Below are 26334 nucleotides of genomic sequence, written 5' to 3'. Positions count from 1 at the left end.
GGGAGAAAGACAATACAAAGTTCATCCAAAGGCAACTTCAACTCTTTCTTCTTTCTTCCTCCTCTGTACAATGAATAGATGATAGATTTGCACCCATAGCAATTACATACTTCAGGAAGACATCTTGCAAAAATATGAAAGGAATATGGTTCAATCTTGTGAAATGAATAAATTGAGAAATTGCATTTTTATTTTCAATGTTCCTTTGGTCCCAAACAGCTGCTTAGTTCACCATATCCTACCTTTTTTGTAGATAAAGGTATTCAACTACTCAATTTCTATAAGGAGAATGATGAGTAGGAATGAATATGAGCAGTTTAATGAATGACTCTGGAGGCCCAGGAGTTGGCCAAAGACACCTTTCAGTGAGAAAGCCTTTACATAGTCTTACTGCCAATTTAGTTCTCAGGGGCCATGTCCTCAGCTTCCCCCAAGTACTCCCCAAAACAGCTGCGTTCAAATTTAAACTGCCTAGCTCATGGACCCAAATATTTATTCCCATCACCTCTCCCTGATACTCCACACGCATACAAGGCCCCTAATACTCTTCTAACAGGGACTGGGAGGCCTCTACTAGAGAACAGTCCTGTATTACATGTAGTTTAATCATAATATAATTATATTCATTATGTTATACAGTAAACACATATACATAAAATATAATTTATATAATCAATATAATTATATAATACAATTACGTATAGTAGAATTACATGCAATATAATTCTATAACTGTAATTACATAATATGAGTTGCTACCATTTATTAGGCTCAACACATTCTTCCAATTCCCTCTCTCCCTATGACCTTTCACCTAGTAATGCTAACTTGCTCCTCAAGTCCACCTCAGGAGGACTGCCAGTTCCTTTGAAAACCCTTCCCCACACTCTCCTTGCCCAAGTTAGAGATCTCAGCTGCTCTCCCAGTTCCCTGTATTTTCTCTATCATAAGACTTATCATACTATATGGGAACTGCCTATGTAGTTGTTGATCTCCCCAACAAGAACATGAGCTCCATGAAAGGAGAGGGATCAGTCGCTTTTTTGCTCTTTATGTTGCCAGTTTCCAGAAGAGTGCCTGACACCCAGTAAGCATTCCATAAATATTAGCTGAATAAGTAATTAATTAATGCCAGGCATCTTGTATTATATAATAGGAAAAAATTATCACCGTAAGCAGAAGCCAATGTTCCCCCAGTCGGCTAGCTCATACTTCCTTTCTTATATACTGTGCAAGGAAACTTACTCGCGACTAGCTTTTTGTTGGAGGAACGCCTTCTTGTTCACCAAGATTACAGCCTAGAGGAACATGGCTCAGCGCGGCCTGTGGATCTTGCTCCTTTGCCTGCAAACCTGTGAGTTCTGACCCTTGTTGATGCCCTCCTGGTTTTCTATTAAGTTTTAGAAATTGCCCTTAAGGAAGACATTGAAATGCCCCCTCCATCCATCTACTTTAACAGGTACCCCCTGGGTCTGAAAAAGTATCTAATTGACTGGGGAGAGACTTAGGATCCAAACCTGGTTTTTTGGCTTTAGAATCTATGTTTCTGAATTTTATCTGTGCCCAGTCTTCAAAGGTTTGAAAACAAACCCTTCTGCTCAGGAGAGGCAGCACTTGGTAGGCGTACTCAGAAAGCCCAACAAAAGAATATATTATCTAAAACCCTGAATAACTTAAAAGCGTTTCTTTTTGGCTTTAGATTCTGGTGTATAATTTTTGACAGAGATATGTCCTTCCAAATTATATTTCATTACTCTATCAGGTTAGAGTAATTATATATCTATAATTACCATTGTAAGAACTTCATCTCCATAAGCCCCCTTTATTTTCAAAGCACATTCAGAGTTATTACTCTGCTTCTATCCTCCAAAAACTCTCCAAAATAAATGAGGAAGAGATTGTTATTTCCATTTGACGAAAAAAAGTTAGGCCTCAAAAAAGAAATGGAGAACTTGAAACTTTGTTTCTTACTTACAGCTTAGAGATAAATTATAAGGACACTTGAATATTGGTGGTTGTTATTATAAAGAAAACTATGTTACATAAACACAGCTCTGGGAGTGTTTTGTCTTTGCAGTCTCTCATTAAATCCAGTTACCTTCTGCATATAAACTGACTATGATTGGCATTTATTTTTTTGAGATTTTATTCATTTGTGCGAGAGAGAGAGAGAGAGAGAGAGAGAGAGAGAGAGAGAGAGAGAAAGGCGGTGGGGAGGGGAGAAGCAGGCTCCCCACTGAGCAAGGAGCCCCAACCGGGGGCTCAGTCCCAGGACCGCAGGATCATGACTGAGCCAAAGGCAGATGCTTAACCAACTGAGCCCTTATGCTTGACGTTTCTAAATCTACTTATAGCCTCTCCTACCCCCTCTGAAAAAAACACACTAGCAAATTCCTGGTATATGTTAGAACACAGAGAATCTAGTGGGTTGGGATTTCCTAAAAAAGTAGAATCACTACACCTTGGTCTCTCTGGCTCCCTTGGTCATTTAAACTGTGGCTCCTTTAATTTGAACTTCATGGAGATTGCATGACTAGGCAGGGCAACTTTTGGGATCCTGTACTAACCACCCTGACATGGCAGACAGAAAATGCAAGTAGATAGGGAAGAAAGTTGGATAGAAGCTAAGTGGAAATCTAAGGATGTCCCCAGTCTTCCAGAGAAGAGCGTTCTGCAAATTTGCAAAGCATTCTGCAATGTTTGTGCTTATATTCTTACATGATTCACTCTAAAACCATTGAGGTAAGCAAAAATAGATATCATTAATCCCATTACACACAGAAAAAAGTATAAACTAAGATTCAAGTTAAATGATTCACCTGAAGTTTCACAAGCTGATATTTGTAAGGCTGGAAAGGGACATTGGTTCCCCTAATCCCAAGGCTAGAGCTCTTTCTGCTCCACTCTTCCTGGCCTCCTCTCATTAAGTTTTCAATTTCTTGATGCTCTTTAAAGTGCTAGCACACGCAGATTTAATGTGATCCCTGTTAAAATACCAACAGCATTTTTCACAGAACTAGTACAAACAATCTTAAGATTTGCATGGAACCACAAAAGACCCCAAATAGACATAGCAATCTTGAAAAAGAAAAATAAAACTGGAAGTATCACAATCCCAGATTTCAAGATATATCACAAAGCTGTAGTAATCAAAACAGTATGATACTGGCACAAAAATAGACACATAGATCAGTGGCACAGGATACAGAGCCCACAAATAAACACATGATTATATGGTTAATTAATCTTCAACAAAGGAGGCAAGAATATGCAATGGAAAAGGGACAATTTCCTCAACAAATGGTGTTGGGAAAACTGGACAGCTACATGCAAAAGAATGAAACTGGACCACTTTCTTACACCATACACAAAAATAAACTCAAAATAGATTAAAGACCTAAATGTAATACATGAAACCATAAAAATCTGGGCCCCTGAGTGGCTCAGTGATTGAGTGTCTACCTTTGGCTCAGGTCAGGATCCCGGGGTCCTGGGATCGAGTCCCACATCAGGCTCCACGCAGGGAGCCTGCTTCTCCCTCTGCCTATGTCTCTGCCTCTTCTGTGTTTCTCATGAATAAATAAAAAAAATATTTTTTAAAAAACAACAAAAATCCTAGAAGAGAGCACAGGCAATAATTTGTCTATAACATTGGCCCTAGCAACATTTTTTAGATCTGTCTCCCTAGGCAACAAAAATAAACTATTGGGACTACATCACAACAAAAGGCTTCAGCAGAGTGAAGGAAACAGTCCATAAAACTAAAAGACTACCTACTAAATGGGAGAAGATACTTGCAAGTGACATATCCAATAGAATTCCTCTGAAATCACTGAAATGAGAGAAGTCTGAATATGCAAACTCATGACTCTTCCACATTGGAAAAGTTTTCTCAAAGAGCTAAGGCTCACAGTCACATGCTCCAAATTCCACTTTCTCATCGTAACTTGTGACCATGATTCTGACTGCCTCTGCAAGGAACTAGCCACTCACCCTCTAGGGTGGAAGACAGAAGAGTCCACCACTTTTGTTCCATGCCCGTTGTCTGCTCTATATTCTTTCTTATACTCTTTAATTCTTCCTTTTCTCTACACTTTTTTGCTACAGTTTCTTCAATCTTCACCTGGTTCCTCTTACCCATCCCCCACCAATAATAGGAATAATTAACCATTTATGGAACAATCACTGCATGTCAGGCATTACTCTAAGTAGTCACACTTATTATTTACCTTAATCCTTACAATATTGTTTGGGATGAGCACTATCAATACCCCAGTTTTAGAGAAGGAAACACAGAAAACTAGAGGCCATTTAGCCAAAAAGTGGAGGAAAAGGGATTTGAACTCCAATGTCCTTAGGCTTAACCACTGAACAAGGCTGCCTTTGCCTCTGATGCCTTTGATGCTGACATGGAATAAAATACTGACTTTGCTATTGATCATGATCACATTTTGGGATTTTTCAGTGGAAAGTGGTGATTTATTCCCATAAAGACAGGAATATTCAGGCAGAGAATGGGGCTGGTGGACAGGTCTTCACCAATAATAGAAGTTTAAGCAGGCCACCAAAGCAGACTGTATCCAGACATGGTTCAAGTACCAGCCATTTCAATATGATGTGAGGTGACTTGGATTATCTTCTTCAAAATAAACAAAGTTCCAATATCAATAAGGTTTTGAAATCCTGTTGAATGTATAGCACAGTAGAAGCATTCCAGAAGTCAATATTTAGAAGTCCAAGAGGTGAGTGAACCCAACTGGTTATCTGTCTATGGATAAGTAGGTCCTGACCTTCACCCTGGAGATTAGACACAGGATTTCATGGCTGGAAGAGTCCTGGTGAGATCCAATTTGTAGGCTATTCAAGTGTTTCCTGAGTCAAATCTTTCTTGTCTTGAACCTTAGAGAGGAATGAACCTGAGTTTGGGTTTACTAGGTTCACCTGTGTGGAAGCTGGAAAAGAAAGAGGTATGAGCAACTGGTTGGGGCTGGTGTTGGTGGTGCTATGTACCCATGTTTTCTTCATTACACTCAACTTTTTATTATATACCAATAGAGGGAAGTAGTGATAGAACAATGATTGGCCAGGATCCCATCTTGGTTTTGAGAATTTGTGTGTGTGTTTGTTTTTGTTTGTTTGTTTTGAAGAAATGGGTTCAAGTCAACCCAGATCACAAAAGAGATGATAGAAAGCTGGGGCACCTGGGTGGCTGAGTCAGTTAAATGGCCAACTCTTGATTTTGGCTCAGATCCCAATCTCGGGGTCCTAGGATGGATCCCTGCATTGAGCTCTGCACTCAATGGGGAGTCTGTTCAGATTCTCTCTCCCCCTGCCCCTCCCCAACAAAGTAAATAAATAAATCTTTAGGGAAAAAAAAGAAAGTAAAAAAAAAAATCCAATAGGCAATAGTATACTGTCGTGTGGGGGTGATAGGTTCCTTTTCTTAAAACCCCATAACCAAAGGACTTACCACCCTCATGGAGATTGACACAAAGCTGGCTGCTCAAACCTTTGCTTCCTTTCTGCCCTCTACTGCCCTTAACTCAATGTAACGTGCTACAACCCACTCTCTCCTGAGGGGGCAAGGTACAGCCACCCCCAGCTTCCCTTCTGGGCTTGCCGTATTCAGGGAGGTTCTCCCCCTATTATTGATTTAGGAGACAGTGGGTAGGAGGAGAGGAGGCTATGGTTAACTAATGCCCCAAATGCATAAGAAATGGTTGCTTGAAGGATCCTAAAGAAGCCGGGGGGGGCAAAGGTGTTCAGGTGGCTGTTGTCAACAACACTCTTCTTCATCTCTGCTCTCAGTAGGAGCTCTCTGCTCCAGACCCAGTGTTTTGACTCTATTTTTTCCCTTCACAGTTGACTGGGGTATTATTTTCATCTCTGTAACCACGGGGCTTTGTTTTTATATAGTACACATGTAGGGGTGCCTAGTAGATGCCAAGCATCATTCTAAGGAATTTACAAATATTAACTCATCTAACTCTCATGACACTTCCATGAGCTTAGTGAGCCATTCACTATGAGCTTCATTTTTAAACTGATAAAACAGCCCAGAGAATTTAACTTTCCTAAGACCTCAAGCTCATGCAGTCTGGCTCTTCTTCACTAAGTGAACGTCCAAGCTCACACCCCAGGAGCCCAGCCTTTTCTTGCCTTTCTTCTCCTCTAGTATGTCCTTCTCACCCCTCCCTTCTGTGGTCTGGTATATGGAAATAAGGAAATCACAGTCACTGGGAGATAGATGTTGTGCATGTGGGTCACCTCTTCTTCACTGGCCTCCCAAGGCTGCTCCTCAACACTTCATCCCACTAATCAATGTCTTGTTGACTCTTTAGGATGTTCCTTAGAGTATCATTTCCTCAAATTTGTACATTCATCAAAATAATAATGGCAACTACCATTTATATGTGCCAGGAGTTCTGCTAAATGCACATCTTCATAACTGCATTTAGTAAATATTCACACTTTAGAGGTGAACAACCTGAGGATCAAAGAATTTCAATAGTTTTCTCAAAATAGCACAGCTAGGTTCAAATATACCTGGATTCAACACCTGTGTTCCTAATCTTTACACTTCCTGCCTAGCCCCAACCTCCCCTCTTCACTCTTAGCAGATAGCCTCACCTTCTATACTACTGGAGAATTGCAGGCCATCAAGCATGACTATCTTCTATTTTATCCTCTCTACTCCAAAATGTCCACTATGTATTAAGCACCTCTAGGTGCCCTCAAACAATTCTATGGGGTGGGTATTATTACATCCCATCTTGTAGTAAAGTAAGATAAGGGCTTCAGTAAATGTCAAGGATTGAACTTGAACACAGGCCACCTGGCTCAAACCAGTGTTCCCTCGCCTCACCAAGCAGCCTTTCTTCTCTCTTCCTCCCCAACAGCACCTCAAGATACCCTGTCCTTTCACTCATCATCTCCTTTCCCCCTTCCACCTCAGACAAGGCATGACCCTCTTCTGATTCCAAACCTATGCCTTCCACTGACTGCCCTCATCTTTTGTTCCATGACAAGCATTAGTGGTTTGTGTCTCTGCACCATCCTGGGTCTGGGGATTTGAAGGTATAGTCCCCTGGACTCAAGTAATTCACAGTGTCCAGAAACAGACATTTGGGTTCATGACTACTATACAACATAGCAAGTACTATGAAGGAAAAACACAGAGCTCTGGAGAGCCCATGAGTGAGAGCACCTAACCTAGCAGGGCTAGTCAGGGAAATTTCCATGTGTCTTCTTCCCTACCACCTACCCCCATGAATCTCTTCTCTCTCACTCTCTCTCTCTCTCTCTTTCAGGTAAAATTGGTATATGACATTATATAAGTTTCAGGTGCACAACACTATAATTTGACATCTGTATATACTACAAAGTGATCACCGCCAAGAGTCTAGTTACTGTCCATCACCTATGGTTGACCTTTACCCATTTTGCCCAATCTCCAACCCCATCTGATAACCATCAATATGTTCTCTGTATCTATGAGTTTATTTTTGTAGCATTTGTTTATTTTGTTTTTTTTATTCTGCATAAGAGTGAAATTATATGGTATTTGCCTTTCTCTGACTTATTTCATTTAGCGTAATACCCTCGAGGTTCATCTGTTGCAAATGGCAAGATTTCATTCTTCTTTATAGCTGAGTAGTATTCCATTGTGTATGATATATTATATATATTCCTATTTATATTCCATTGTGTGTGTGTGTGTGTGTGTGTGTGTGTTTGTACATCAGATCCTCCTTATCCATTCATCCATTGATGGATAATAAGATTATTTCCCTATCTCAGTTATTGTAAATAATACTGCAATGAACATAGGGGTGCATATATCTTTTTGAATTAGTGTTTTCATATTCTTCAGCTAAGTACCCACAGGTGGAATAGCTGGATCATATGTTAGCTCTATTCCTAATTTTTTCAGGATTTTCCATACTGTTTTCCATAGTCACTGCACCAATTTGCACTCCCACCATCAATGTACGAGGGTTCCCTTTTCTCCACTTCCTCTCCAACATGATATTTCTTGTCTTTTTGATAATAGCCTTTCTAACAGGTGCAAGATGATATCTTGTTGTGGTTTTGATTTCCTTTTCCCTGATGATTAATGATGTTGAACATCTTTTCACGTACTTGTGGCCATCTATTTATCTTCTCTGGAAAAGTGTCTATTCAGATTCTCTGACCATTTTTTAGTCAGGTCATTTATTTTTTTCACTGTTGAGTTGCATGAGCTCTTTATATATACTGGATATTAACTCCTTATCAGGTATATGATTTGTAACTATCTTATCCCATTCAGGACATTTTTGTGCCACAAGTTCTTTCTGAAGTTGGGTTTCCCTTAGATCCTCTCCAATGCTAATATAATGTTTGAGTCCTTACAGCACCTAGAAAAATAAATATTGTGGTAGCTTGAGATGGAGATTCTTTTTTAAAACTTAAAGTCTTAAGCATAAATTCCATTAAGTGAGTGGTACCTAAAATAATCTCTCTGGGCTTTACTTGAATTAGCCCTTAATAATGGCCCTTTGTACATTCTTCAGTATGGTCCTGGTTCCCCCAGGCCATCATAGGGGTGGCCTAGGAAGCCCTAAATGGTATGTAGTGATTATGAGGATGATAATGAAGAGGATGAGAATTATCCTCATTATCAACCTCAGAAACAACTAACATTTATTTTGCCTTAATGGTTACAAGACATTCCACTTATATGATTTGCAATGGGATAGAACAAATTTTATGGTTTCCATTCTATGGATGAAGCAATTGAGACTCAGAAAGCTTTTGTGACTTTGTGTAGCTTGCCCAGCTTATAAGCGGAAGTGTTAGTACTTACACCTTCAGCCTTCTGGTCTTTCAACTATATGTAGTGGTAGCACTGCCACCTGTCTCAGACCACAGTCAGAGTGTCTAAAGGTGACTGCATCTTGTGCATGTGTGAGCGCTAGGCTTTTTCTCAGCAAGCCCAGGATTGACACTGACAACACAAGCAGCAAGAGTAGCAGCAAGACTTCCTCCAGTTTGACCTACCTGCCATTACTACTGTCTCATTACCCTTCAATATACCATCAGTTTCTCAATGACTTGCTATGGGGGCTAAGTCAAAAACAATATTACGTTCTTTGTGGCAAGACAACTGCCATAAACCCCAGAGAGTTCTGTTTTCACAAGCCACCCACACACTTCCTGGGGCTTGAGGAGAAAACCTACATCCTCTTCTCACATTTGAGTTGAATAAACAGAGCCGAATGGCAGTTAGATGTAAGGGTCTGACTTTTAAAAAGCCCTGCAAGACTATCCGGCATCAGAGGCATCTGTCTAATTTGCAGGAGCCAGTACAAAATGAAAATATAGGGAGTCCTTATTCAAATAATATTAAGAATTTCAAGGTGACACAGCAGCATTAAAAACAAATTCGGAGTCCTTTTGGGCTCAAGGCTCTATGCACCCGTACTGGTTGCTTGCCCATGTCTGAGAGGGATTCAGGCTGGCACACACCAAGTACCCCTCTGTCAGACCCTATCAGCCCAATGGAACAGTTACCTGGAGAGAATTAATGTTCAAGAAGCTGGATTTTGATAAACTATGACTCTTGCCACTGAAGGAAGCCTTAGTCTCTCCTGTTCACACAATGGTTTGTTTTTGTTTGTTTGTTTGTTTGTTTGTTTGTTTGTTTTTGTTTTGTTTTTTTTTGTTTGTTTGTTTGTTTGTTTGTTTGTTTTTTGCTCTTACCATTTGGCACTCTTCAGATTGTAATATTTTTGACTTGCATACACATCTGTCTTATTCCCTGGACTGTGAACTCCTTTGTACAGCAACCACATCCTATTCTTCCCTGAGTCCCTAACACAGCATCTGGCACATAGTTAGCACTTAATAAATGTTTGTAGATGAGGGCCCTTAGTCTCCTCCTCCCCCGTGACCCTGTTACATCTCCTTCTGTACTTCACCCACCTCAGCTAAGTCATCACACCTCACCTGGGATGGTCCTCCTAAAGCAAAATCTTGGTTGGCCTGAAAGGAAGGTGATTTGTATTAGTAGTCCGTGGGCTCATTCTGGGATTACGGGGCTGGAAGGCAAGGGTGACCATTTTATGATCATATTGCCTTCTATTTTACAAACTAGGTTTAAATCAGTTTACCTTCATAAAGTGAAAGAAGAGGAGAGAAAAAAAAATAAGCCTGTCATCTACCCCCACATTGGGTTTTAAAAGCGTTCATCCTTCAGCTTTTACTAGAAAGTGTTTCTGGATTCCCCAAAAGAGATCAAGTCCCCTTGCTATTCTCTCTCAAAACACCATAATACCTAAACAGTTGACCTTGAACAATGCAGGGGTTGAGGATGCTGGCCACTCAGGCAGTTGAAAATCCATGTGTATAGCTTTTGGCTCCCACAAAACTTTACTAATAGCCTGCTGTTGACCAGAAGCCTTACTGATAGCAGTCGATTAACACAAATTTTATATATATTTTTTGTGTTATGTACCTTATTCTTACAATACAGTACACTAGAGAAAAGAAAATGTTTCTAAGAAAATCATAAAGAAGAGATACATTGACAGCATTGTACTGTATTTATGGGAAAAAAATTCAAATATAAGTGGACCCACGCAGTTCAAATCTGTGTTGTTCAAGAGTCAACTATATATTTTGTAGGTGAGCATCTGTGCTTATCCAATTAACATTGATCTCTTCCTTTAACTGTTAAGTTCCAGAGAGCAGGGACTTTAAATATCAATTTTGATATATATCAGTTGATAAATATCAATATATCAACTTTATATCAATACAACATACAATCTCAATATACTGTATCCCCCAGCTCCTTCCATCGCACTTAAAAGAGTAGACGCTCAGCAAACATTTCTATTATAAATTTAATTACTAGGGCAGCCCCAGTGGCTCAGCGGTTTAGTGCCTGCTTTCCACCCAGGGTGTGATCCTGGAGACCCAGGATCGAGTCCCCCGTCGGGCTCCCTGCATGGAACCTGCTTCTCCCTCTGCCTGTGTCCTTGCCTCTGTCTCTCTCTCTCTCTCTCTGTGTGTGTGTCTGTCATGAATAAATAAATAAAATCTTAAAAAAATAAATAAATACATTTAATTACTAATTACCTGCCATAGTATTTGGGACAAAGCTGACCTTGAATAAACCCATGCATTCATTTATAAAATGTATGAATGAATAAATGAATATTGCTTACTTCAGAAGTTGTTCTAAGAGTTTCCAGGCAACACATAAGTGAATTCCATTTATTAATCCATTCCCCAAATATTTACTAAGCACCCACTACGTGTCATGTAGTCATCTAGAGGCTGGAGATAGAGTAGTGAACAAAAAAGACCTCCAAATTACCAACTTGAGAAATATTTTTTTTTTTTGAGAAATATTTTTTTCCAGAACCTCTAATGCACTCTGCCTGTATCTCCCAGGAATAAAGGTATAAATGTAGCTTTCTTTTTGCAAAGACCACAGCAGCCAGGCTCTTGTCCCAGCTCTTCCATCCCTTGACAATATGATCTTGGGGAAAAAAAACACATTTAATTCTCCAACCTCCTGGAGGTTTATGGTCTTCTTCCCTCTAATCCCTTACCTTTCAGTCTATAAGTCTAAATAAAATGTTTTTAATGAAACAGTTCCCTTGAAATTCACTGGAAACTTCGTTTTTGAATGATAATCCTTTAGAAATTTAGCCATCATAACATATTATGTGTAGAGTAGAATACCCAAAAAATCCAAAACCAAAACCAAAAAACCCCTCCAGAACCTGGATAAGCTGCATCTTGAGGCAGCAATTCAGGGAAGCTCAAGCTTGGGGAGACAGGAAACTCTAAAAGGTGCAACCATGAAAGGATATGGTTTTCTATTTATGTCCCCAGCTCTGGAAGCAGCCAGAGGTGACACAGACATCCTCATGGTCATTGGGACTCTGGGGGAGTCCGTTACTTTCCCCTTAAATATCCAAGAATCACAGCAAGTCATCAACATTGTTTGGAACTCTGAAACATCCGTTGCTTTTGTAACACCGGGAGACTCAGAAACAGCACCCAAAGTGACTGTGACCCACCAAAATTACAACGACCGAATAAATGTCTCACATCAGAACTACAACCTGGAGATCAGCAATCTGAGGATGGAAGACTCAGGCATCTACAAAGCCGACATAAATACAAAGATCCTTGAAGGGATGGTCACCACCACCAGGCGCTACAACCTTCAAGTCTTCCGTAAGTTGTGGGAGGATAAAGGGCTTGTTTTGTTTTGCAAATTTGCTCTCTATAGAACACCTTGATTTCTTTATTGGCTTCCCTAAATCTTTCCGTACTTATAAACACTTCTATAAATACATCAATACCCACAAGGAGGAGGTGATTTTGCTTGTTTTTAGCCATGTAATCTTCAATCAGCAGGTTCTCCCGTGGGCCTGGTTTTTCTTTTCAATAAAATGTGAATAATCATATTATTCGCTTCCCATAGCGGGGATCAAGTGAGATAGCGTATGGAGAGTCTTTCTCTAGAAAAACCCTTATTTTAAAATAAGTGTGGATGCACAGAGAGGTGTGAAGAGCCATGCCGGGAGGTGCTGCGTCCACTTCACCCAGCCTCCGCCGGTGGTAACATCTTACGTAACTGTAGTACGATATCAAAACCTGGAAGTTGACATTGGCGTACCTGGAGCTTATTCAGGGGTCATCAGCTGTCTGGGTGCTCATTTATGTGCGTAGAAGTGTAGTGTGTACAGTTTATTAACATGTGCGCCCTAGTGTAACCACTACTGCAATCAAAATCCTGAACTGAACCATTGCAGCAAGATGCCCTCAGCCATTCCTCGCCACCCATGCCCTCCTCGACTCCTAGAAGACGTCAATCTCTCCTTCATACCCAGCAGTACGTTATTTCACAAAGGCCGCATACATGCACTCATGCAATATGCGTGCTTTTGAGATCGGCTTTTTTCACGCAGCATAATTTATTTGAGAGTCATCCCAATTATTGCAAGTATCAGTAGTTCGTATCTTTTTATTGCTGGGTAGTATTCCACGGTATTCCACATGTACTGGTCTGTTTAACCACTCACCGATCAAGGGATATTTTAGTTGTTTCCAGTTCGGGGCTATTATAAATAAAGCTGCTATGCACATTCACGTACAAGTTTCAGCATAAAATAAGTTTTTGTTCCTCCAAGATAAATACCCAAGAATGAAAACATGGTAAATCTATTTTTCTTTCTTTTTTTTAATTTATGATAGTCACAGAGAGAGAGAGAGAGAGAGAGAGAGAGAGAGAGAGAGAGAGAGGCAGAGACACAGGCAGAGACACAGGCAGAGGGAGAAGCAGGTTCCATGCACCGGGAGCCCGACGTGGGATTCGATCCCGGGTCTCCAGGATCGGGCCCTGAGCCAAAGGCAGGCCCTAAACCACTGCGCCACCCAGGGGTCCTTCTTTTTGTTCTTTAAAAAATGTTTTTATTGAGGGGCGCCTGAGTGGCTTAGTCAGTTAAGCATCTGCCTTCGGCTCAGGTCTTGCATGATCCTGGGGTCCTGGGATGGAGCCCTGCATTGGGCTCCCTGCTCAGCGGGAAGTCTGCTTCTCCCTCTCCTGTGCCCTTTCCTCCGCTCATGCTCTCTCTTGTTTGCTTGCTCATTCTCTCTCTCAAGTAAATAAATAAAATCTTTAAAAAATATATTATTGTGATAAAATATACATAACACAACATTTATTTATTTATTTTTACATAACACAACATTTAACAATTTAACCATTTTTAAAAAGATGTATTACTAATTTGAGAGAGACAGAGAGTGTATGTGAGTGGGCGAGGGGCAGAAGAGGAGGGAGAGGGAGAAGCAGAGTCCCCGCTGAGCGCAGAGCCCCAAGCCGGGCTCAGTCCCAAGACCTTGAGATCATGACCTGAGTGGAAATCAAGAGTCAGATGCTTAACTGACTCAGCCCCCCAGGCGCCCTTGCTCTCATCTCTTTATATGTTCAGTTGTACTCACTCAATTTCTGGGAGGTGTTATTCCGTCTGCAGTTAGAGCAGACCACGGGGAAGTCTCAGAGAAGGCCGGATTTCCCACATGACAAAATCTGTACCTTTTGGGTAGTTAGTGGAGAAGATAGTGAGAAGGGAGGGGATCCCCGGGTGGCTCAGTGGTTGGGCGTCTGCCTTCAGCCCGGGGTGTGGTCCTGGGGACTTGGGATCGAGTCCCACGTCGGGCTCCCTGCATGGAGCTTGCTTCTCGCTCTGCCTGTGCCTCTCCCTCTCTCTGTGTCTCTCATGAATAAATAAATAAAATCTTTTAAAAAAAAGACAGAGAGAGAGAGAGAGAGAAGAGAACTGACATTTGTTGAACTCCATGTTTCTGTCATTCTAGCACCTAATTTAAGAAAATAGAAAGATCACACATGCTTAGGCAATACATGCACCGAGTAAAAGACATCGCAACTCCCCCTTCTCAGGGGCAGTCCTTGTTGCTGGCTTCTTTTGTCTTTCCCGTAGATAATTAATGCGGCCAGATAGATGATCGATGATAGATGGATAGATAGGTGATAGACGGACGGATGGATGGATGGGTGTTAGAGTGTTCTGTAAACACAATACCTCATTTAGTCTTCACAACGAACAACCCCAGCAGGAGACAATTATCCTTGTGTCATTACTGTTGGAGCCAAACCTCAGCGAAGCTGTTTGCATCCCGTTCTGGGAGCAGTGGAGGCTGGTTGGACTCAGGTATCCAGTGGCTTCCCCACTCAGCCCTGCCCCGCCCTTCTCTGCTCAGCAGCCTGATGCAGGTAACATCCCTGCTCCTGCTGAGAAAATGAGATGGGATCCTATTCTTAATAGGAATTAATAGGAAATATCCACCACTTCAATGCCCAGCAAAAAAAAGAATTTCTCTAAAAAATCAGTAAATATCAAGCTGAGACTTGAACATTCTAGTAAATCAAGTTTCTAAAGAAATTGTGCATGCACACACCTGCACACACCTGCATGCATGCACACACGCACACACACGTTGGCTCATTTTTTGCTGTGGAGCTCCTCAAGGTGACGCCAAACTTCTTTGAAATTTTTTTTTTCACAAGTCCTCATTAATTCTGGTCTGGAATAGTTCCCTCTATGAGACTTGTAGGACCAGGGTTTCTGGTGAGGCTGGAATGGAAAACATCTACAGCTTCTTCCTTACCGTATGCCACCTCCTCAGAGGCACAGACAACTTTAAAAATACCCCATGAACTAGAAAGCCACATGCTGGTTCCTTCTGCACCCTTCCCACATGGCTTTGGTAGGAGGAACAAAGCCCAGCACAGCAGCCTGGTCAAGGCTGAACTAAATTTACCAAGTCTGAATGGGCCCTTTTTTCTTATCTGCTGGTGGAGAAAAGATCTTCCCCTTCCTTCTGCCTGCCTCAGATAGCTCTCCCTCCATCCTAAATATAATTGTTCTTCCATAACCCTTTTTAGCCTACAACTTGGACAGTTTACCTTTTGATTACTTTAGTAAAAATATTTTTTGATGAACTTTTTTTAAAAAAAAAAAAATTATTTATTTGAGAGAGAGAGCATGGGCAGGGGGAGGGGCAGAGGCAGAGGGAGAAGCAGACTCCCCGATGAGCAGGGAGCCCGACGTGGGGCTCCATCCCAGGACCCCAGGATCATGACCTGAGCTGAAGGCAGATGCTTCATGGACTGAGCCACCCAGGGGCCCTTAAAATGAACTTTTAAAGAGATTCTAACTTTTCACCATGGGCACTTCAGAATAAAATGAAACAAAACAACTTAATGAAAACACATGAGAAAACAGAGCCAAAAAAAAATTTTTTTAAAGACTGTTTCATGCGGCGGTGTGCTGATAAACATTCAACTGGTTCTTGCTGTTGTGTGTGACACAAAGGATGTGCGGCACACAATTTTATCAGTGGTGATAAAATATACCACGGTGTTATTGTGCATCCCACAGAGCGAGTTGGACTCACAGAATGCTTCCATTGAGCTTTGCTGAATGTGTATACACCTCCCAACGGCAACTACCACCGACGAAGAAGCCAACGTGATGGTTGACGGGTTCATTAAGAGAGTGAATAGGGACGATGTAACTCAACAAACTGATATTTCAGAGCTTCACTTGCACATCCATGTGAGAGGCTCTTTGCTGAATTGGATAATGGTTTTCAAATACGGGAGGGGTCTTTTTTGGTGCTATTCACAACGTTATGGCTACAGACAGGAGGCACTTTTAACTTTAATCTACTTTAGTAATCTTCAGTCTAGAATGACAATCCACAGAGCAGTCGACCCAGCCCAAGTCTGAGCATTTGCCGATTTCTTGGGGGGGTGGGGGGTGGGGAGGACAACAGAGGGAGAGGGAGAGGATCCTCACAGGCTCCACGCCCAGGGCGGAGCCCCGCTCAGGACTCGATCTCATGACCCTGAGATCATGACCTGAGCCCAAATCAAGAGGCTGATGCTTAACCGACTCAGCAACCCAGGCGCCCCGTCGCTTGCCCGTTCCCGTGGTGTGCATACTCCCACTGTGTTTTAAAACTTCCCTTAAGAATTGGGAGGGGGATCCCTGGGTGGCACAGCAGTTTAGTGCCTGCCTTTGGCCCAGGGCACAATCCTGGAGTCCTGGGATTGAGTCCCACATCGGGCTCCCAGAGCATGGAGCCTGCTTCTCCCTCTGCCTGTGTCTCTGCCTCTCTCTCTCTCTGTCCCTGTGACTATCATAAATAAATAAATAAAATATTAAAAAAAAAAAAAGAATTGGGAGGACTGGGGATCCCTGGGTGGCTCAGCAGTTTGGCGCCTGCCTTTGGCCCAGGGCGCGATCCTGAGGTCCCGGGATCGAGTCCTGCGTTGGGCTCCCAGCATGGAGCCTGCTTCTCCCTCCTCCTGTGTCTCTGCCTCTCTCTCTCTCTCTCTCTCTCTCTATCATAAATAAATAAGTAAATCTTTAGAAAAAAAAGAATTGGGAGGACTTAGTCTATCATTACAAAAGACAGATGTAATAGATGAAAATAACTTGTAGAGCGTAGATAATAGTAAATTGGCCAGAGAGAGAGAGAGAGATGAGTTTTGAGTATGTATTAGCTTTTTTAAGGTATGATTTATTTTATTCTAAGTTTTTACAATTTCATTTCTCATGATGGCTGTGTTTAACAACGCTCTTGAAAAAAAATTTCCGGAAGTCTAACAGCTGGCTCTCCTGGCACACACCAGCTCCACTTAACCCTGGCACCCGTGTCGTCCCCTCCTAGGTCGGCTTGGGAAGCCAAAAATTACTCAGAGTTCAATGACGTCTATCAACAGCACCTGTAATGTCACACTGACGTGCTCCGTGGAGAAAGAAGAAGAGAACGTAACATACAGCTGGAGTCCCCTGGGGGAGGAGGGTAACGCAATACAGATCTTCCAGACGCCCGACAGCCAGAAGCTGACCTACACGTGTACAGCCTGGAACCCCGTGAGCAACAGCTCTGACTCCATCTCTGGCCTGCAGCTCTGCGCAGGTAACCAGCTCTGTCCGGCTGCCCTGCGCTCTGAGACCCGCTCATAGGAGCGGCCCGGCCTTGTTTCCCAGGGGAGTGTCCCCCCCTCGTGCCAGGCCTGGTCCTCCCACGAGGGCCTGGAAGACGGGCCAGAGCCTTCTGAGATAGGCCGTGCATTTGGGGTGTTCGGAGGCAGCCCCCGCATGACCCTCTGATTCTATTTCTAACGCCAACTTTTAACAACAGAAAGTACAGTTTCTTTCTCTTTTTTTTTAAGATTTTATTTATTTATTCATGATAGACATAGAATGAGAGAGAGAGAGAAGCAGAGACACAGGCGGAAGGAGAAGCAGGCTCCCTGCAGGGAGCCGACGTGGGACTCGATCCCGGAACCCCGGGGTCACGCCCTGGGCCAAAGGCAGGCGCCAAACCGCTGAGCCACCCAGGGATCCCAGAAAGTACAGTTTCCCTGGGAGCTTTGGCACTGCCCAGGCGGACAGCCCATGGTGACAGCCTCTGAGTGTGGCCCAGCCCACGGCCTGTTTCCTGAGAGCCGAGTCTCCTGTATCTTCTCTTTCCAGACACCGCGACAGGCCCCCGATCTCGCCACACAGGGCTGCTGAGTGGGCTGGTCATGCTCTCTCTGTTTATCTTTGTTGTGCCTTCATTCCTTTTGTTCCTGATGTGCAGAAGAGGACAAGGTAGGATTTTTCCGGAAGGTAAAATGTGGACATGCACCTTCCTTCTTCCTGGGGTGGCAGTCATTTATCCCAGGGGGTGTACGGAGGTCCTTGGTTGCAGGGAATCCACCTGCGCAGTCCCCGCTCCATCACCTCCCCGTCTCCAGGGGGATGAGCTCTAGCACTGCGGACGGGACGCTGAGCGCACTTCGGAATCTGTTACTGGTGTCATCGGTATCTGGTGGGCCCGGAGCTTGGGTTTGGGTTTAGTACTGCCATTGAGAAGCTGTGCTTCCCTGGTGTGTGTCTTTACCTTGCTGGCTCGGTGCTATCGCATGGGAAATGAGCTTTGAACTAGAGGGTCTCCAGGGTCACTTGCAATTCCATTGTATTTTGACTATGACCGTTGGAGAGTCACTGAGGGACATGTGCTCACTTTGCATTCCTTGGTCATCACTAGATCCCTCGGATCCCTCTGGATCCTTCTGTAATTGTGGTGTTGGCAATTCAGGAAATCTAATCTGAGGCCTCCAGGGGATCATTGTGCCCTCCTGTTCCTCCTAACCCCCAAGATCTCCCCAAATCTTCCTTTCCCACCAATCATAATTCAAGCCTGGGTGTAGAGAGGATCTACGTCTGCTTCCATGCTCCTGACTCTCCTTTGGGTCTGATTCCTCAGGTTCCTACTTGAAGAAATTCAGTAAGAACTCCGGTAAGTTCTCAGCCCCCAGTTTCCCCAGATAACAAGGGGGAGACATGGGTTCACGGCAGGTTGGTTAAGACTCAGCTAGTGCATTGCAGGCAGTCTGGGCTGGAGGTTTACCAGCTGTGGGTTCGATGTCCCCATAAGTGCCAGGTTTGTCAGTGGTAAAACAGGCCTACTAACAGGTGCGGTGACCAACGTTACTAAGTGGGCTAAATGGAATTACCCACATAAAGTGCTGGGCCTGCAGCCTGGTACATAGTAAGTGCTCACTAAATGTCAGCACTGAACTTACAACTGACGGCCCGGACGTGGCACGAAAGGAGGCACCCCGAGGAGGAGAGTTTGTGTCACGGGCCATCACACAGCTGCACGATGGGGAGAAGTCATGCGACCCGACACAGGCCGTAGGTGATGTTCAGGGCTCCTCAGACATCTGCCTTCAATCCCTTCCGGTCTCTTTGGAAGGAAGAAGTGCCACCTTTTCCATCTACCGATGAGGTGACAGGAGCACCTGGTCTGGCTCGCGTGTTGACTCAGGGCCTGGGACAGACCTGAATCTGAAATGTCAGACCCCGGTGGCATTGCTCAACTCAGCCCATCCTGCGTGGATATGTTGGTGCCCTGGACTGTGGAGACCCTAGGTTCTGGCCATGTGAAGTCTCTTTTCAACTTCACCCCAAAACGCTCCACTTCAGGAGCAAGGAGAACACGCCGGGAGGAGTGCCTTTACGAGCCCAAGAGTTCTTAAGAGTAGGGGCTGGGCCCCGGGGCCCTTGCAGATCCGCGGCCTCACGCAGAGCCGGGCCCGCAGAGGGAGCTCAGTGAACTGACCGCGTGGGCCAGTCAGGCCGACAGTGAGTCTTTGTAGAGCGTCTTCGCGCGCCGCAGCTGGAGGTGGTGACAGTGGGGCATGCACTAGAGTCTGAGCCAGCCTTTAACTAGAGAGAAGCAGCCGAGCTGAGAAAGCAAGACCGTCACACGAGAAGACAGCTGGCCATGCGAGGCAGGGGGCACTGCAGGCCGAGACACCACACGAGACCCTGGGAGGAGCAGCTGCCCCTGGCTGCCCCCTGCTGGCATGGGCGGCCTTGGGAGAGCCTCATCAGCCTAACGTTGCTTCCAGGGTAGACAGGGTCCCCACGGAGCCCTGGGTGAGCCGCACCCCCCACCAACGTGCAGTCCCTAGAAGAGGGAGAGGCAGTCCAAGGACCCCCAGCATCATCTCACAACAATGATAGACTTGGAGGGCTTCGTGTCTTTATCCTAAAGAGACAACGTTAGAGTAGGCCAGGCCATCTCTAAAGTCCATCCGCCTCTCACACACTCTGCTTCTACGTTTATTCATGACGCAGATGCCATCTCAAGGAAGACCATCTACACGTACGTCATGGTTACAAGAGATGCCCCGCCAGCAGACGGCAGAATCTATGACGAGATCCCCCACTCCAAGGTGAGCTGATACCACTGGTGGGGCCTCACCTCCCCCCAACCCTGGGAAAGGGAGTCGGGGGCAGAGGGCAGCAGGCCAAGGATCTAGAGGGTCCAACCAAGCATCATCATGTCAGGGAAATGATGCTGTGAGGACAGGACTGTGGCCATTGTCACCCCATGGGAGCCTCCAGGGGCAGAGGTGTCGGCTTCCACACGGGCCCTGGCTCTGAGTGAGGCGACAGGCCTGACGAGGAGTGGAGCCCCTGGTGTGCGGTGTGGGCTGCTAGGTGGCCACCAACACGGGACAGGTGGCTCAGCGGCCTCCAAGGACACAGAACTGAGAGAGGTGCCCCCTTTTAATAGAGATCTCATTTATTTATTTGAGAGAGAGAGAGTGAGCACATGCAAGGTGGAGGGGCAGAGCCAGAGGCCTCCCTGGGCAGGGAGCCCGATGAGGAACTCGATCCCGGGACCCCAGGATCATGACCTGAGCTGAAGGCGGAGGCTTAACCGCCTGAGCCTCCCCAGGCGCCTCACGAGGGATCCCCTTGAGCTCAGCGTCCTGCTCTGGCTGCGGCAAGCTCCCTCCTCCCACCTGCCCCGCCCCTGCCTGCCCCTCCCTCACCACCCCCCCCCCACCAGGCTTCTAGAGGCACCACCTTCCCTGTGCCTCCACTGGGCTGTGCCCTGAAGTCTCCAGGACCGGCAGGGAGCCCACTGCCTGGTCCGTTGAGCACTGTGCTCGCATGATGGGGGCAGGGCCCACGCAGCCTGGAGACAACCAAAGTCTTCAGGGATCACGGCTCGGTCTGAACCATGCAAACCCCAACTCTTGGCTCCTGAGGGTTTCACCCAAGGGCTGCCCTGTCCTCCTGCCCGTCACCCAACCGTGACCCTCTCCGAAGCCAAACAGAACCAGAGCTGAGGCGGGAGGGGGGGGGGGGGGGGAGGGAGGGGGGAGGCTATGTGGTGGGAGTGGGCAGGGGGGCAGTGGGCAGGGCAGAAGCCGGGAGGGAGCCGAGCCCCTCACTGACTGGGGTGGGGATGGGTGTTTTACAGGAGCTCCCTGCAGGGGAGGAGCCAGTGAGTAGGATTTACTCCACACTGCAGAATGACAAGGTAAATCCTTTTTGATTTGTGTGTTCCTGTTGCCCTGAGCATGGCAGCCAGTCCACGGTTCCGCGTGCACCCGGCCGGCTGGTGCCTGTGGTCCCCTTCTCTGGACATCTCAGGACTCACCGCTGAGGGCCTTGGCCCACAGGTGTTTTGCATTTGCAGCTCCCGGGGCCGTGGCCGTCCCCAACTTGGCCTGTTTGGGGTGCCCAGCCTGCCTCTAATGCGGGAGCCCCTGGGCCTCTGACCTGCCGCGTGGAAACCTCAGGCTCCAGAGCACCCAAGGCCCTGCTGGCTCACGGGACAAAGTTAGACAACAGGTGCCCCCCTCTGGTCAGACGCAGGCCACACCACAGGTGCCCAGACTGGCGAGTAGGACACAGGCTGAATTTCAGTTCCTGTTTCTTCCACCAGCTGACTTGTGCAGTGTGCAACCCACACAACCATTCACAGCGGAGCAGTGACACTTGCAATGCCCTGTGCCTCAGTGTCCTGCTCCGGGGTAGGCAAAGAAGGAAGGTTAAACCGAGTAGGATCTGGTGAGGGGTGTCCTGGTCTATGAGGGTCCTCCTCAAACTGAGCAAAATCTTCATGAAAGGTAAATAGGAGCCGGGGAGTCTAGTGGGGAAGCAGCGAGAACAAATGACGGCGGGAGGAAATATCAGGCAATTGGCTGCCAACAGATGGGGAAAGAGAGGAGCTGATTCTGCGGCGTCTGTGCGCTGCAGGAGCAGGAGGGTCTGAGAGCTCCACGCCCAGGGCCGTCACGTGTGAGGGCAAGCCGGGGTCCTGGCGCTGAGGAGATGGAAGGGGGTAGGGAGAGGGGAGGAGAAGGGGGTGCGGGGGGCAGAGGGCCGCGAGCATGTGCAGGAGCTGAAGGACAGGGGTTGCATACCAGGGGTGACTGCGGCAAGGCCTGGGTCGGGAGGTCCCGGCATCTGGGTCCTGGCGTCTCCAAGTGAGTCCTCCAAACGAGGTTGGTGGCGATGATTAACTGGTCACCATGTGATTCAAAAAAAATTTATTTTTTCCTGTTGGGTCCACTTTATTTGGGAGTGGGGTGGAGGGAGGTCTGCGGGGCCCTCAGCAGGGCCAGCGGCTGCTGGAGCTCCCGGGCAATGGCTGGGGTCCCACCCGCGCTCGCGTTCCCCGGAAAGGGAGCCCAGGGTGCCCGGGCCACAGGACTGAGCCTGGGCGCGTTCTCACCGTCAATGTGGGAGGACTGGTGAGTCCTGGGGCCCCGGGTGGTGGCCCTGCCAGCCCCAGGCCCCAGGTCTAGCCCCAGGACCGAGACGCCTCCGGGCGGGGGCAGGCTTGTCGGCGGCACCCCAGTCGCTGGTGGAGGCGACTGGCCAGTTGGGAGGTGCAACTATTGGGGTTCAGAACGCGGGAGGCCTGAGCCTGGATGTTTTCCAAGCCCGTGATCCAAATCCCCGCAAACAGCCCCAGTCCTTCCTGCTGTATCTGGCTGGGTACACAGCTGATTACCCGGGGCTCGCAAGTGGGGGACTGGAGTCGGGACAAGGGCTCAGCGGGGCCCTGCAGCCCGCCTTTCGCCAGCGCCAGGGAGGCCTGAGGCTTCTCTGGCCGCCCTGGTACCCCGAACCCCCGGCGCGGCCTCCCCGCCAGCAGGCGCGGCCTACCTCACAGCTCCAACGTCCTCTCCCGCACAGGTGGGGAAAGCCAGCGCTCGGGACGCCAAACCTCCTGGGATTTCAACCTACGAAAATGTGATCTAGGCCCCTGGCTCCTCCCCACGGAACCGGAGGAACCTCCAAACTAGCGGGTGCCCCGGACCCCGACTTCCCTGCGCATATCTCACCTGGAGATTCAGGCCATCACACCCCAGTATGCGGCTTTTTGTGACTGGAGAAGACGACCCTGCCCAGCAGCCCCCGATGTAGAAAGGATCGGTGCCTTGCACGTCTGGAGTGGGCCGTGGCTTTACCCCCAGGGCCACTCTGCGAGGAGCCCTGGTGTGCAGCTGCCACAGTCCACGCAGCGCCACGGACCAGTTAGACGAAAGCGCCCTTCCCCCGAGCAGGTGCAGCCCTGCCCACACACGTGCTTGGCGAGTAGAGTGTGGGCTGCGTTTCAGCCTCTACGTCCCTCTGCCCAGGAACCTTTGTGCATGGGACAGTTGGCCGGACCAGCCCAACCCTACAGGACGGCGTCTCCTGGGAAGCCACTGGAAGCGCGGCTCTCAGCTGTGCAGACGCGGCCTCCAAGTGGAGTACAGGGAGATGCTCCTCCTGTAGAGACTAGACTGCTCTGAAGTAGAGCCTCATAAGACTTTCTTTATGGCCATTTTTTTCAACTTGACTGGGCCACCCATGGGGTGCCCAGATATTTGGTTAAACATTATTCTGGGGGGAATCTGTGAGGATGAGATTACCGTTTGGATTGGCAGACTGATACAGCAGACGGAGCCCCCACTCCAGTGTGGACACACCTCACCGAATCCGGCAAGAGCCTGAGTAGAAGAAGAAGACGGCGTACGGGAGGATCCATTCTCTCTGCCTGACCACCCTAGAGCTGGAACATCAGGTCTCCTGCCTTAGGACTTGGACTAGAACTTACGCCATCAGCTCTTCTGCTGCAGACCTTGGGACTTCTCGGTCTTCGTGAGCACACAGGCCACATCCTTGTTGGAGATGTTCCCTGTTGGTTCCATTTCTCTGCAGAACCAGACTAATACCTATTCCAAGCAGCCTGAGCAAGGAGAAGAGACAATACCCAGCACCCCATTCACCAAAAGGAATTGACCATCTAGATTTCTGACACTTCGGGGGAACTGAGCACAACTCAACCATCAAAACAAGAGACCTTGAAAGAAGCAAGTCATTCTTCAGAGGGAACTTGGCAGATACATGATGGTGTAGATGATGAAACTGGGTTGACCCTTGTTCCTAAGACTCAGTCCAGAGAGTCCTGGACTTCGCACTTTGGTTAGATGCCCTTGCCCCCCCCCCCCCACCAGCGCTGAGGAGGAATCATGCAGGCCTGAACAGAACATTCAGGTGATCCTATGAAGAATTGTTTCCCTCATGTGTGGGCACCCATAGCCAGCTAAATCCTAAATCCCCATCAGCAATCCCAGCCTGGGCAGTAGAAATAAGCTGCATGTAGGCAGAAGGAAGATGTTAGTCCCAGCGAATAGGTCCACAGAACCTGACCTATTAGCCCTGACCACCCTTAGCAGTGTTGGGGGCTGCAAGACCCCCAAAGTGTCAGATGAGCAAAATAGCTGCCCTATGCAAGACAAGCACAGACTCTATACTTAAATGCCGAACTACTTGCTGTGGGGAGTGCCAGGAGCTAGCAGTCAGGGAAGGCTCCGTGAGGGAGGTGAGGCTGCAGCTGGGCTCCAGAAGAAGGATAGGATTTGGCCAAGAATGAAGAAGACAGATCACATCCAACTGAGGCAAGCACAAGAAGCAGAGGCGTGGATCTGTGGGATGTTTTTGGGGCACCTCCCCGGATGCACTGAGTGCGTTCACAGTCCCTTGCCTGTGCCCACAGAGCGCCTCTGCTTCCGTGTGCGCCCCCACCCCTGACCCTTCCCACACACTGCAATGCTCAGATCAAATGTCACCTCCTCTGTGAAGCTTTCCCTGGTGTCACTGGCCAAACTAATTAGGCCTTCTTGCACTTCTTTTGGCCCCTTGCTCCTTAATCACTGCGTCTCATTTCTCTCTGCTTCATAGCATAGACCATTATTCGTTTCCTTCCACTCTGTATGCACCGAAGGGCAAGACCCGTGACTACATGACCATAAAGAGTCATCATGAGAGATGAGAGTTTTATTCACCTGTGTATCCACCATCAACCAACCTCGTGCCTTGTACCCTGCTTGTGAGCCATGAATGCGATCGAATAGAACTGGAAATGAGCAGCCCGCTCAAATAGAAGGTACACGTCACAAGGATGGATAGAGGCCAACGAGCAGAGTGGAATCCAATTACAACGTGGTTAAATGTCGGAATGCAGATGTCAGTGTAAGGACACTGTGGACGGAAAAGCCTTCCAGAGTTAGGCCAACAGACATCACCTGAAACGATGAACTAGGTGTGAGTGAAAGGCAGTCACCCTTGGGAGGGATGTGAAGGAAGAAATAAAGACCTGTCACAGGGCTGGAGAAGTTCCAATGTGATGCTGACCAGGCTGGGTTTCCCCTAAAATAAAAGCATGCTCGGGGCCCCTGGGGGGCTCAGTGGTTGAGCCTCTGCCTTCGGCCCAGGGCATGATCCTGGGGTCCCGGGATCGAGTCCCGCAGCAGGTTCCCGCAGGCTTCTCCCTCTGCCTATGTTTCTGCCTCTCTCTCTCTGTGTCTTGTAAAAAAGTAAATAAAATATTTTAAAAAACAATAAATAAAAGCATGCTTCACCTTTATGTGAATTGAGGGACCTCTCCTGAACACGGTTCTTCTGTCACCGGCCCCTACTTCTCCCTGATGCTCTCCCCAGTCAATGGGGGAGAAAGAATAGAGCAGAGCAAGACGTCCTCGGGTCTCCCAGGAGAAGAAACCTGGGAGGGACCCAGTGCCCAGGAATTCTTTGCATGGCCTTTGGGACTCAGGGCCACCGAGCTCCTGTCTCTCGCTCTTTCTTTCCTCGGACTCTTCTGATTTATGAAGTTGTAAGCCACTCGCCCCATCCCCTAAGGGCTTGGTCTCAGATTCTCCTTCTGCAAAATGGGTGTGATCTCATTTCCCCCTTCACACCTTGCCAGCTGGACTGGATTGTGACCAGGAGGTCAACAGGGCTGTTCTTTCAGTGGGTCAGAATCTTGTCTCACCCACACCGGCCAGTTTTTACAAAGATGCTTGACATAGCATCTCCGGGGTGGGGCCCTCTAGCGGCAGGGCTCAGTCGCCCAGGCCGGAGCGGAACACAGGGCAGTGCG

At 47.0% G+C, this 26334-nt stretch overlaps 1 protein-coding gene across 3 annotated transcripts in view; it reads left to right on the top strand.

Moving 5' to 3' along the window:
* The window catches only part of CD84 (CD84 molecule), a 39136-nt gene extending 13389 nt beyond the window's left edge, over positions 1 to 25747 (top strand). The window contains exons 1-8 of one of the 3 annotated variants that reach the window (XR_005982856.1): positions 1237 to 1354; positions 11890 to 12237; positions 17269 to 17520; positions 18081 to 18200; positions 18859 to 18891; positions 20238 to 20335; positions 21376 to 22027; positions 23103 to 25747. Coding sequence is in view for 2 of the 3 variants with exons in the window: in XM_041723647.1 (XP_041579581.1) it covers positions 1309 to 1354; positions 11890 to 12237; positions 17269 to 17520; positions 18081 to 18200; positions 18859 to 18891; positions 20238 to 20335; positions 21376 to 21435; positions 23103 to 23168 (1023 nt within the window). In the remaining variant the exon portion in view is untranslated. Of the gene's footprint in view, positions 1 to 1236; positions 1355 to 11889; positions 12238 to 17268; positions 17521 to 18080; positions 18201 to 18858; positions 18892 to 20237; positions 20336 to 21375; positions 22028 to 23102 lie in introns of those variants that run through there. The other 2 variants (XM_041723647.1, XM_041723648.1) reach the window with 2 other exon arrangements.
* The last annotated feature ends 587 nt before the right edge of the window (positions 25748 to 26334 follow it).

The sequence above is a fragment of the Vulpes lagopus genome, chromosome 11, assembly GCF_018345385.1.
Source record: "Vulpes lagopus strain Blue_001 chromosome 11, ASM1834538v1, whole genome shotgun sequence".
NCBI lineage: Eukaryota > Metazoa > Chordata > Mammalia > Carnivora > Canidae > Vulpes > Vulpes lagopus.
The sequence above is the reverse complement of the archived record's forward strand: the minus strand, read 5'-3'. Positions and strand labels throughout refer to the sequence as shown.